Genomic DNA, 12,995 nt, shown 5'->3' on the forward strand with positions numbered 1-12,995 from the left:
ATGAGTGAGTGAGTGAGTTGGGTTTAACGCCGCTTTTAACAGTATTCCAGTTATATCACGGCGTGTCAGCTTAATGTGGGAGGAAAGCCCGAAGTGATGCAGGTCTCAGACGTTTACCACTTCGGTGAAACCCACTAGCACGGGTATGGCGCTGACAAACCTAGAAACATAATCAGGGCGAACCTGGATTCGAACCCACAATCATAGGTTTCTGGCGTGCCCAAGGTACGCAACTCTGCACAGCGAATGGCGACGCCTTAGACGACTGGGCCACCCGTGCCCCCCTCTAAGAAGATGCATTTTAAAACAGTACATTCAGGTTAGGCATTCGTCTTGGGTCATGGAATTAGAGTTTGAAAGTTTAAATTTTTTTTATCTCTTCCTTTGGAAGGGACGAATTAAACATGCACTCCAATATACACACTATCACGGCTTATCTAGTTTATAACCTATCTGGTCATCTAGTTTATTTAATGCAAGTAAATTATCTAATTTTTGTATCATTTATTTCTATCGATTTCCGACTTGGTTGCTTTTATTCCATTAACTGAGGCAATTTGTTCCATACATCTGGTCAGATCATTGTCATTCCTGCTAATTACGCATCGCATTAATCGTCCTATAATTATGGGCATGTGTCGTCCAACATAAAAACATCGTGGGTTCATTTGAGGGCGTAACCTCCATATTTCCAAGGTTGTTTCAATTTAACTGTTTACCAACATGAACTACCAACTTCTAACGTTATTAAACTGGCTCGTTATTCTACGATGTATTTACTAACTGTGCGCTTAACCCTTTCACACCATCATGGGTTTGACGGGTTCACAACGGTCTAAGGCTCCGCAATTCGCAGAACAAAGTTGCCTCCCTTAGGCGATGCAGGAACCGACGGTTCTAATGTTTCTAGGTTTCTAGGTTTCAGCACTATACCCGTTTTCGAGGGTTTCATAAGTGATAATTGTCTAAGCCCTGCCTGACTTCAGGCTTTCCTCCAACGTCAAAACACGCCGTGATGTTCCTGAAATTCTGTTCAAAGCGGCGGTAAATCAAACTCAATCACTCTGTTATCTCCTCGTTATAACCGACTTCGATACATCCCAGTGTTGTTTTACGACGCTTGCAGGGAAATTAGAGTACAATGAAACCACACGCATTCTGCTGATCAACCTAAAAACATAATACTTGCGAACCGAGATTCACGCCCACGATCATAGGTTTCTGGTAGGTCTAAGGGACGTAACTCTAAACAGCGAATTCCGGCTCCTATGTTGACTGTCCCATCTGCGCCCCCTCTACAGTCAAAATGGCTTATTCCCATACACACATCCTATTTATTCTTTGTGCTTTCAAAAAGCTAAAAAAAGGTACAGCATTCAAAATACCATCGGTTCCGTCAGTGACAGGGCTTAGCCGAGTGGATAGAGCGTTCGTTCGTCACGTCGATGGACCGGGTTCGATTCCAAACACGGTTTCCCGAGTGATATTTCTGAGATATTCCTTAAGGCTCCGTAAAACCATACTAGCTCATTACAATAGTGACAACAGTGACAATAATTTCAGACTAATACTACATCCGGAATATGTCTCAGAATATATAAAGTTCTTTGCGAGCCTGCCAGTACTTAATTGACATTAACTTGGTTATCGTGCCCAACAGGGCACTTTAAATCGCAGTAACTAATCAAGAACTCGCGTAGCTTAGCTTTTCAGGCTTCAAGTGGTTTACAATTGGTTCTCACATGTGCACGCTTTCTCGTTGACGTCACTCTGTGCCAAACACCGCCTTTCCCTCTGTTTATGGTTGTCTCGTGTTGTTTACCGTTACTTGTACAACCCGTCTCTGGTTCATTGGATGCAACTTGAACAAAACATGTGACGTGAACAGGGTGTAAATGTTTTTCTTGAACCTTGAGCGAATGTGTTTATGTCCATCGACACAAGCTCCGTTGCCAGGAAATCGCAGATTGGTATCCAGTGTAAATATTATTATGTGACGTTTGTTCTGTTTCTCTGATGCTTAGTGCTTGGACAAAAAAGGGTTATATTTTGACTTTCTATGTTGAATGCAGTTGTTCAGTGAAGGATGGGTTAATATTTGCCAAGTAACTGTTATCGAGAAAGTTTGAATGAGGTTTGTTCCCTACAACTCAATTTCTGAATACAGATTTAAGTCGTTTTGAATGGTTTTACACGCCCATTTCAACCTTAAATCTTGAACCAAAGATTTGGGGGGTTGGGGGAGATTTCTCTATTTTTTTGCATATTCTAGCATCAGGTTATGGACGGATAAACATGTGAAGTGGGGTGTGGGGTGTAGGGTTGGGGGTTGGGGTAGTGTGTGTGTGGGTGTAGGGGTGATATTTTTGGGTGGGGTGCACATTATACACATTATACACTATGTTATGCACTATTTTTTTCAGTTAGTGAAAGTTTCCCTACTTTTTTTGCATATTCTTGATTAATGTAATGAATGGATAGACATGACACATGCGGGGTGTAGGTGTGGGTGTGGGTGTGGTGGTGGGGGTAGGTGGTTGGGGTTTGGGCTTTGGTATGGGTGTGGGTGTGTGGGTGTGGTGGGTTCGTGGGTTGGGAGGGGGGGGGGGGGGGCGCACATTATACACGTAAATGTTAAGCATTATTTTTTCAGTTAGTGATACAATTTAAGCTTTTGAGAGTAAATTGAAGTTTCTCTACTCGAACTCGAGAATTCAGTGTTGAGAGCGAACACTTTAACCCGTAGGTTATTCTACCGTAACAGACAGATTTGTGAGCACCATATTTTGGTTGTCTACAGAAAAGCCCGGTTCGATTCCTGACGTGTGATATTTATTTTATTTTTGGATTTTTATAATCATGCAACCTCGAACAGGTTAACACGACAGCTGCCGGCTTCAAAATTGAATCCGTCAAAATCATCGTCCATCTCTCACTTCAATGGGTCATTTAAACTGGAGAGACTTTACATTGCCCTTGGGAAGAACTGCAATGAGCCATCGAGTAGACATTCCAGAATGTTCTTTTGTTCAGTTCTTAATCGAGAATTTTTTCAAAGCGTAGTCTGGAATGGAAGTCGACAGTTTGAAACTAGTGCCGTATACCTCTGGAAGGCCGCTTTCTGATTGGCCATTGTCGACTTCCTGTCATGCTCATTTCATTGGTCGGTCAAAGTTCGCGAAACGTGGTTCTGACGTGACCTGTAATGGGAGGTCCTCAAATATTTGTTTGCGATAGCGAGCACTCAGGTCTAATTTGAAGGAGATCGGTCACTTTGATTAAAAGATATATTCACGTTCCCAACAGCGGTTTTCAACATCGGTTGGGTAGCCTAGTGGTTAAAGCGTTCGCTCATCACGCCAAAGGCTCGTGTTCGATTGCCCAGATGGGTACAATGTGGGAAGCCCGTCTTCCGCCGTGATATTGCTTGAATATTACTAAAAGCGGCGGAAAACCATATTCACTCACTTACTATGAACAAAAGGCTGACTGACGCACTGCTTAAAGACGCACATTGTGATTGTACTTTTAACATTCGTTCGTAACCATAAAAGACAACTTAAATCATTTAACAAACACTTCAAAGGGTGATCTTCCTGGCGAAAACAAAATAAACCCCCACCGGGTTAGAGAAATATTAGTAATCAAATGCCACTATGTTTCCTCTCACTGAGCGTGCTTAACCGCGGTGGATCGATTAAGGAGTAAAAGCATGTAGATTTAGCCCGTACACAACGTATGCCATTACCCGCTTGCTGTCGCTAATGTTGCGCTTAACGCGTGTTATACGCAATAAATGGACATGTTTTTCATCACAAGAATCGGATTTCTGTCGTCCAGGCTTTTATTCTCACCAATCCCTCTAATTTAAAGAAATTAAAAAGATGTTTGCAACTAATGGGTAATTTGGAGTATGGTACAACCTCGTTTTTTTCTCTATTTTTTTTATCGGTTCTATTTCAGGCCAGGGTATCGCATTACTTTGGTAATTGTTCTAAATAAAAATATAAAATACTTACTAAAATCAGCTATTTAAGTCAAAGAAAATCAAATTTGAACTAATATATTATGACTTCATATTCTGTTTGAATGGCCGATGTCGATATTCACTCGTCCAATCAAGTATTATAAATCTACAATAGCCATTTGCCCCATCATAGAATAAGTACTAATATTTCATGTTTTTATATCCGCTGGTCACTCCGAAGTCCCGGGTTCGATTCCCCATATGGGTACAATTTGTGAAGCCCATTTCTGGTGTCCCTCGCCGTGACATTGCTAAAAGCGGCGTAAAACCATATTCATTCCCTCGTGCTATTGCAAATACATAACTGTAAGAGTGAGTTGATATTGTTTTAAGCCGCTGATGAATGTTCCAGCAATATCACGGCGGGGAACACCAAACATGGTCTTTACTCAAGGAAACCCTGTTGGGAATCGAACATAGGTCTTCAGGTTGACAAGTGAACGCTTTAACCACTAGACTAGCCACTACCAACCGTTTACAAATGTGATACAGTGTGTACCAGAAATAACAAGACAATTCTCCTAGATAATAGATACACGATTACTGGGCTAATGTGTAATTATCTATTCAATCGAAGTCCAAATATCAAGTTTCAACCACACTTATTATTAATAAATGATGATTAAATTGAATTTTCAGCAACCTTAATGTACTTATTCGACGTGAAATGGTTCTAGAGCATCAACAGCCAGGCCTAAAACCTCCCATAAATTGCAAGCTATTTGTATTAATTCTGAACAAGGGATTCTTTTTACACATGTGACAGTGTATCACTACATGTATGTCATAGATATATAGTAATGAAATTAACACCTCGTAGGCGTGTGATGATTCTCGACCTGTTATTAAAACCAGTCAATACCAATCACCACCATCTTGCTGACATTTCCAATAATCGACCAGGTTGTAATAACTGTTTACGATGCTGTCCGTACACTGCCCCCTTCACTCATGTCTGTGGTTCTGGGGGATGTGTGTGTTTGTGTGGTGGGGGAGTGGGGAGGGTGCTTCTTTGTGTTCATCTAGGTTCTTTTTACCATACATACGTTTTATAGTTATTGACACATGTCTGTTTCGATCATTTTAACACAGTTAATCGTCGTCAGTCATATATTCTGTAATAAGTAGGTTTTAGGAGAAAGAGAGAGAGAGAGAGAGAGAGAGAGAGAGAGAGAGAGAGAGAGAGAGAGAGAGAGAGAGAGAGAGAGAGAGAGAGAGAGAGAGAGAGAGAGAGGGAGGGAGGGAGTGAGAGAGAGAGGGGGGAGGGAGGGAGTGAGAGAGAGGGAGGGAGAGAGAGGGAGAGAGCGAGAGAGAGAGAGAGAGAGAGGAGGGAATAGAGTTCGAACAGCATCAATTGGTGTAGTTTACCGCCTGTTTTCTAATGTGAGGTAGATTTTATTCCCATGTTTCGTTAAGTTAATCCGGACGACTTCACTGAGAACGGTATAGTCTGGATTAGTGAGGTTTCAATATATATCTCATACACACTTATGTGTTGACGTTGCGCGTCCTGACAGATGAAACGTCCTGAACTGTGTGCACTAAGAAATCTAACGCTACTTTAAGCCAGTCCTGTACTATCACGCCTGGGGGAGGATGACAACAAAATTAGGTTAAACATTGTCTTAGGGAGTCGAATTCCAACTTTTATATAAATCAAAGTGTTGACGTTTGGGCTTTCTGACAGATGAAACGGCGAGTGGTTTATTCTTCCTGCAATGTTTTATTTACGATAAACAACTCCCAATCGTCGTTTATTTCTTATATGAGACATCAACATTATGTACAACCTCTTTAAGAATTTCAATAATTTGTGCATGATTTGAAAACAATTACCAATTTAAATAATGATGACTCCCCAATTACAATCAGACCTCAGCAATGACGGACAAGTCAATTTTATGTAAGGGGGTAGGGGGTGGTTATCTGCACCTTTTATCCCAATACCGATTGTCATATCGTTATACCGATCGTATTGCCCATCCCAACCCATCTGGTTTTACGCCGCTTTTAGCAATATTCCAGCAATATCACGGCGGGGGACACACATTGACATGCATGCCCTAAAAATGCATACCCAGGAAATCAAAAGTGCTACTCATAGATAGGTAACTTCCTTAGAGGGACACGACTGAGAACCCACTTAAGGTTATTGTGAGTGAGTGAGTGAGTATGGTTTTACGCCGCTTTTAACAATATTCCAGCACTATCACGGCGTCTTTGGCGTGACGAGCGAGCGCTTTAACCACAAGGCTACCCGACCGCCCCAGCTACATTTTTGAGGAAAAACGCAATAGACACGTTCCTCTAAAAAATAACGTCGTCCTGTTTACGACATCATCAAGTAGCGGGCGCATGATCGAATCTCCGGGAATGACGTCATTATAGAACAATGTTTTACCGTGAAATAAACAATCCTTCGTATTTCATTGTTCTTTGCGATTTATCGCGAAGCTATCTTATATGCGCATATATTGGCCTTTGGGTTTAATATGGAATTTAGTTTTTATTAGAGATAGACTATTTTTTCTGTCATTGCTTAAAAACAACGAACACTTTTGTGTTGTATATACGTCTTTGTTCCGTGTAATGTTTTTTTCTGCATTTAACATTAATATTTCATTCTGGATATGCGGGAAATTTGATTTTAGTGTGTGGGTGGTCTATTACGTCAATCGCAATGAAAGTTATGTATTACCTCCATCAAGGAATGCAGTTGATAATTGGCACGCCCATACATAAAAATAAAAAAACCAAATGAAAACAAATCATTAAAAATATATGTACCTGAAAATGTAGATGAATCAGATGAAAGGTTTTGCTATTCTTACCAACAAATAAAATTGTTCTGCCCCGTGAAACCTCGTTAATGCGATTGTTGTTAGTGCGGAAACCTTAATTTTCGGGCGATTACATTAATTATTTATAAACGTTTACATGAATACAAAGAGACATTACTTTGGGCAAATAATCGTCAATCTGAAAACTGGTTAATCCGGGCGGTTTTGCTGAAAACTTATCGTCCTGATTAACAAGGTTTTACTGTGTTTCGACAATGTTTCAACGCTATCAGGCTTGTAGTCGAGAACGAACGTCGGCATAAATCTATAAAGAGTATTGCACATAAGATCTGAACTAAACTGTATTTCCGTTTTAAGATAACCCTCTGAATGTTTTAAAGGAATATTAAATTTTAATTCGTTTATTTTCAGAAATAAACCGATTCCTGAGGTCATGGAAAAAGGACAGATCGTTACCCACGCAAAGAGCGACAGCAGTCGTGTAGTCCTCAACAACAGAGTATATGAGAATATCTCGAACGCAACCGTAGGCACTTCCGCCACTGAAATCGAGAATCATTCCGCTAATGCTTTTACAAAGCGGAAAAACCTTCGCTTTGAGTCAGGTCAAGATGCTCTGGTGCCACGACAATGTCGCAATGTGAACCAGCGAGAGCAAATTCTTTTTAACACGCTGGAGAAACATCTGTCCCGTCAGCAACAATCTGCGTTGCAGAGCCAAGATCACTCCATGCAGAAGTACAGACAGCGCCTCGCCGGATACGAGCGTCTGCGCATGCCCGCGGATGAATCGATAAATGGGAGTTGTGTTGGCGCGTCGAGTGGCAGCGAGGTTGTGATAGGTAGTGAACGGCGCCCCGGGAGCAAAACAATCTCGGGGATATCAACACATGCGTCGATATCGACGTATGCTGTGAAACACGGCGACCAATCAATAGCCACCGTTGATGTAAACACAGAAAAGGAGGCTGGGCCTGATGTTGTGACCAACGCTCCTGCTGAGAGAGCGCCGAGTGTATATAACACAGCCAACTCGACACGTGCCAGTCAGTCTAACGATTTGGGCGGAAGGAGTGTATCACAGGATTTCAGAGGGAAATTACCGAGTCAGAAAAAGTCGAAGTCGTTCAGGACTTTGGAGTCCGTAGTAAAGAAGATCCACTCGCAAAAGAAGATTGGCCTGAAAATCAGCATGCTCCGAGCACCAGATTCCTCCGGTTGCACGTCAACAGATTCTAACCTGTTGACTGTGGATGATAACAACATGAGGCCTCGAGCTTACACAGACCCGACATCCGATGGCAAGGGGAAGATGGCAATTAAGCTTCCCGAGATTACCATTGAAGACTGTTCGGACCCTGAAGACAAGACGAACAGTGAGGTAGAGATGTTCTCCGGTTTCTCCCAACCACGCCGCAGGGCGAACACTTGTCCGGAAGAGTTCTTTAACAGACGACGGAAGGGTAGGCCACCAACTCCCCCTCCAACATCCAGGAACAGCAGCCCAAACAACAAATTCACTTTCGGGAGCGCCAGGAGCGCCAGCAAAAGTCCCGTGTCATTCGTGCACCACAAACTGAGTAAAGTTTTCGAAGATGGCGGCGAAGCTCCCAGTGGCGGGAACGTGTCAAAAAAGTCGTCTGCTCGTATGAGCAAGCAGACGAACGTTAACAGACGCAGTTCCTTCAACACCATGGCTAGCCTTAGGGCTGGTCTTGCCTCCAAATTAACTCTGACAGAATCGGAGGACGAAATGAGCAGAGGCGGTGACATCCCTCCACCCAGGGCGGGAAACGGACCGTTTGCTGTGACAAAGCCCGAAGCTTCGAGGGCAAGTGACAATAACAAGATCTCGGGATATAAGTCTCAGGGTCAGGAAGTGCCTGACGTATACTCTGCCAAGGATTGCCGCTTCTCGCAGAAAATATCACCAACGTTGGACGGGAAACCCCTGCAGGCCTGCTAACGCCACTTTCGCCATGACATTCAGGTTTCCATAATATTCACCTCACAGCATCTCACGGTACAGACTTACAGAGGACTGTGTGCCTACATGGACATAATGAGCGATAACTATCAAGGCAAATGATTCATCAACGGCCATTGACAATTACAAAGCTTTTGATCTTGTGACAATCAACACTTGTACACATTTGGAATGGGAAAGTCCCGAACATGGATGTATCGTTTTATTCTGGCGGTGAGTGCCATCACGAAAACACTTACAGTTGTACATATTTGTAAATACCGCTGTTCCCAATTTCCTTCTGATACATTCTATATTTGACTGTGATATTTCACTTCATAAGCAATATTTCTCTGCAAGCTATTTCCGTTTGAATAATCACCATGCCATGTCTCCCAAATCTCATTTATACACTAATGTCCGCTTTTAGTTCAATTTGATGACATTGGGGTCACTTTCCCGCTTCAGTCGGTTTGGCCTGGTCTATTAACGCGGAATTGTCACGCTGAATAGACCAATAGATGTTGCCATGGGAACGAACACTCTCTCCACCGATTCATATCCCTGACTCCCCGAGGGTATCTTGGGGGTGGGATGGGAGGGGCGGAGTTCGTGCTGTAGGTTGATTAGTTGAATAAGGTATGTGGAAGCGCATGGACATCAATGTAGAATAATGTCAAGCGTTGTAGACTTATATCATTTTCATTGCTATTTACCATATATTTCCACATTTATGTTTCCACTGATTGAACTTTGGAGTATTCGAGACAGCAGATGATCAATTACTTATCTGTTCTCTGTAAAGTAATCTGTCAATCTATAAATCGTATATTACCATTTAATTAACCGTCATTATACTCATCCCTTGGGCGTCATTTGGTTGATGCATATCATCGTGTCCTAATTGCGTGGATCGATGCTCATCATGTCAGTCACTGGATTGTCTGGTCCAGACTCGATTATTTACAGACCGCCGTCATATAGCTGGAATATTGCTGTGTGCGGCGTTATACAAAAAAACAAACAACACTTATCCCAATAGAGAGATATGTGGGACGATGGTTGAACTTTAAGATAAGCAGTACGTTTTTAATGGGTTTTTTTCAGATAACAGGGTCGGTGGGGTAGCCTAGTGGTTAAAGCGGTCGCTCGTCGCGCCGAAGGCCTGGGTTCTGTTACCACATGGGTACAATGTGTGAAGCGGCGAAAAACCATACTCACTCACTCAATTAACAGAAGTTCAAATTATCGAAACGTGCACATCTAAAGAGGCGACATTCTGCCTAAACCAGCCTTTAAAACATAGCATGACCTGGGTCCTTTTCACGAAGCAATCCTAGCGCTTCGACTCCCGTACGTCTATGTTAAACTATGTCAGTTACCATTACCTTAACGCTAAGGTCGTTGTGTGAAAAGGGGCCCAAATCCTTTGATAACGATCTTGCCATATTGAGAACAAATATTGTTTGGTTCATCTTTGCCAATGTATTTAAGTGATGGTAAGATGATATGGGTCTTTATCACCATGGCGCTTGTCAATGTAGTTTAGAATAATAACGGTAATAATGTATTGACCTTTCCTTGTAACGTTAATCGCGGAAATAGTGTACATCCAAATGTCAATAAGCAGTCCCATTAAGTACAACGTCGGCTTCTGTCCATGCTATGAGAGAGAAAACAAGCTTATGTTGTCATAACGGCCTGTGTGTCTCATACATGGGCATCGGTTATAACAAGTATTGATTATATGACACAGTATATTGGGATGGTGGATGGGAGAGCTGTAGGATTTTCAAGACTGTATAGGTGGCGCGTAAAACACGCGAATTTTGCTAATTTTGTTTTAAAATAAATGTTTTTGTTCTTCATTTGACTTTTCAAAACTTATACTGCATGTATCAATGCTTGTTTGTTGTTTAACGTCGCACTCGCAATATTCCCGCTACATGACGGTGGCCTTTAAATAAGTGAGTCTGGACCAGACAATTCAATGACTGATATCATGAGCATCGATCCACGCAATTGGGATACGATGACATGCATCAACCACGTCACCGATCCCGTTAGTCGCCTCTTACGACAAGCATAGTCGCCTCTGGGTTGCTGAAGACCTATTCTACCCCGGATCTTCACGGGTAGCGTGTAAAAATTATAGCTATCACTGTATAAACACACGTTTGTTAAGAACATATTGACCATGTCCACAAATCCTGCATATTGTTTTGTTATATTTAAGTATGGTTTATAATAATCTGTCTGTATATGTCAATCCTTTCTACGTGGGCACGGGTGGCTCAGTCTTCTGCAATTCGTTGTGCAGTGTTGCGCCCCTTGAGCACGCCAGAATCATATGATCGTGGTTTCGAATCCCGAATTGCCGTGATTATAATCTAGGTTTGTCAGCACCATACCCGTCCTCGTGGGTACCACCGAAGTGGTAAACGTCTAAGACCAGTATCACTTCGGGCTTTCCTCCAAAATCAACACTGACACGCCGTGATATAACTGGAATACTGTTCAAAGCGGCGTTAAACCCAACTCACCCACGCACTCTTTTCTCCATTTCATTCAACAAATGTACAGTTACTTTGGATATTGTTCAGATATATTGAACTCGTTCTAACAGGTTTTCCTGATCCAGTTATTGTCGCGATACGCTTGAAATAATGCCGATGCGACGTTAAATTGTAACTCACTCACTGATCCAATTATATACATGGATGTTTGACTTAAGCAACTAGACACCAAATTTGCTTAAATAATTATAATTTAACTTAATGCATCAGTAAGTTTACGTGAAACCTGCTCACCTAGATGTATAGAATTATGTCCATCGTATTCTTTTGTTTTCATTAAAAGTAACTTTATGTCTATTTTACTCTGATTTAATCGTCACATCATACACTGTTAACCTTCTTCCTTACATCACTGTACGTTCAATAATGTATATTCATATGGAATTTTACATCTGTATATTATGATTATCATTGTGTACTGATAAAATAATCTTTGATATATTTTAACATTTTTAACTTACCGTAACTGATTCCTATCCAACAGTGTGACCTGTTTCAATACTGTATATAACTTGCAAATGATCAAGGCATTGTATTGTTAATATTCTCTTTATACTCTCAAATGGTTATTGTTAATTGTAAATAAATGTTATTGTACAATGTCTTTCAGAATAAATATATAAATTTATACATGATGATTTGTGTTTTTTCTATATATTGGGTGTGTATACACAGTGAACAAGTGGTAAGAAGATTTGAAGCTTGAAATACATTTTCGGACTCTTATCGAATGTACCAGCACACACACACACACACACACACACACACACACACACACACACACACACACACACACACACACACACACACACACACACACACACACACACACACACACACACACACACACACACACTTATTCAGGGAAATATACCATTTTTCCGTTTTATAAAATGTATACAAGTAACAAGCAGCTGAGACTGGAAAAAGAACAAATGTTTATCCAATTGATGAAACCCAAATTGAATGTATTAATAGATTTGTCATTTCAATCGTAAATGTTACACTGTTACTTTACAAATACTGTATATTTTAATTCAAATGTCTCCCTACAATTGTTAAATTACTAGGTGTCGTCGCTGGAGTGTGTAAATACATTATGACGTCACAGTTGTAATTTATGACGTCATCATAAGTATGACGTCATATTATATGTCTTTGTCATGAGACAGCGAAAGTACTATGTCTGAAACTGATATAAAGAAGATGCTGGACTAACGTGGACTTTATTATTTTATTATATATTACATGTACACCGAGTGAACATTTACCTCATTTTTGTGTTATTTACTTGATTGTTTGTAGTTGGTGCAATGAAAAGTATATCGGAAAGACAGAACTTAAATTAAAAAGAAGAATGAATCTTCACCGTTCACAAATAAAGCAGCCACACAACCGCACGATTCCACTCAGTGAACATTTAGAAGCATGTGGAAACGGCAACTTTTTAGTTTTCCCGCTATATAAGCTAAATTTTGATCATGAACCTACATTGTTTCAAAAAGAGCAACATTTCATTCATAAATACGCGCCTACGTTAAATGTAAAGGCGTAAGTTATTTGTCTGTTGTCACCTTGGTATTGTGACGTCATAGTTTCCTAAATGTTATGACGTCACGCAACTA

At 41.1% G+C, this 12,995-nt stretch overlaps 1 protein-coding gene across 1 annotated transcript in view; it reads left to right on the plus strand.

Annotated features, from left to right (window-relative positions):
• The window catches only part of LOC124117590, a 46,718-nt gene extending 35,519 nt beyond the window's left edge, over positions 1-11,199 (plus strand). The window contains exon 3 of the mRNA XM_048393550.1: positions 7,240-11,199. Coding sequence (XP_048249507.1) covers positions 7,262-8,794 — 1,533 coding nt within the window. The 5' untranslated portion in view covers positions 7,240-7,261 and the 3' untranslated portion in view covers positions 8,795-11,199. The remainder of the gene's footprint in view (positions 1-7,239) is intronic.
• The last annotated feature ends 1,796 nt before the right edge of the window (positions 11,200-12,995 follow it).

Source organism: Haliotis rufescens, unplaced genomic scaffold (assembly GCF_023055435.1).
Source record: "Haliotis rufescens isolate VD_foot unplaced genomic scaffold, xgHalRufe1.0.p SCAF_12, whole genome shotgun sequence".
NCBI classification, from domain to species: Eukaryota; Metazoa; Mollusca; class Gastropoda; order Lepetellida; family Haliotidae; genus Haliotis; species Haliotis rufescens.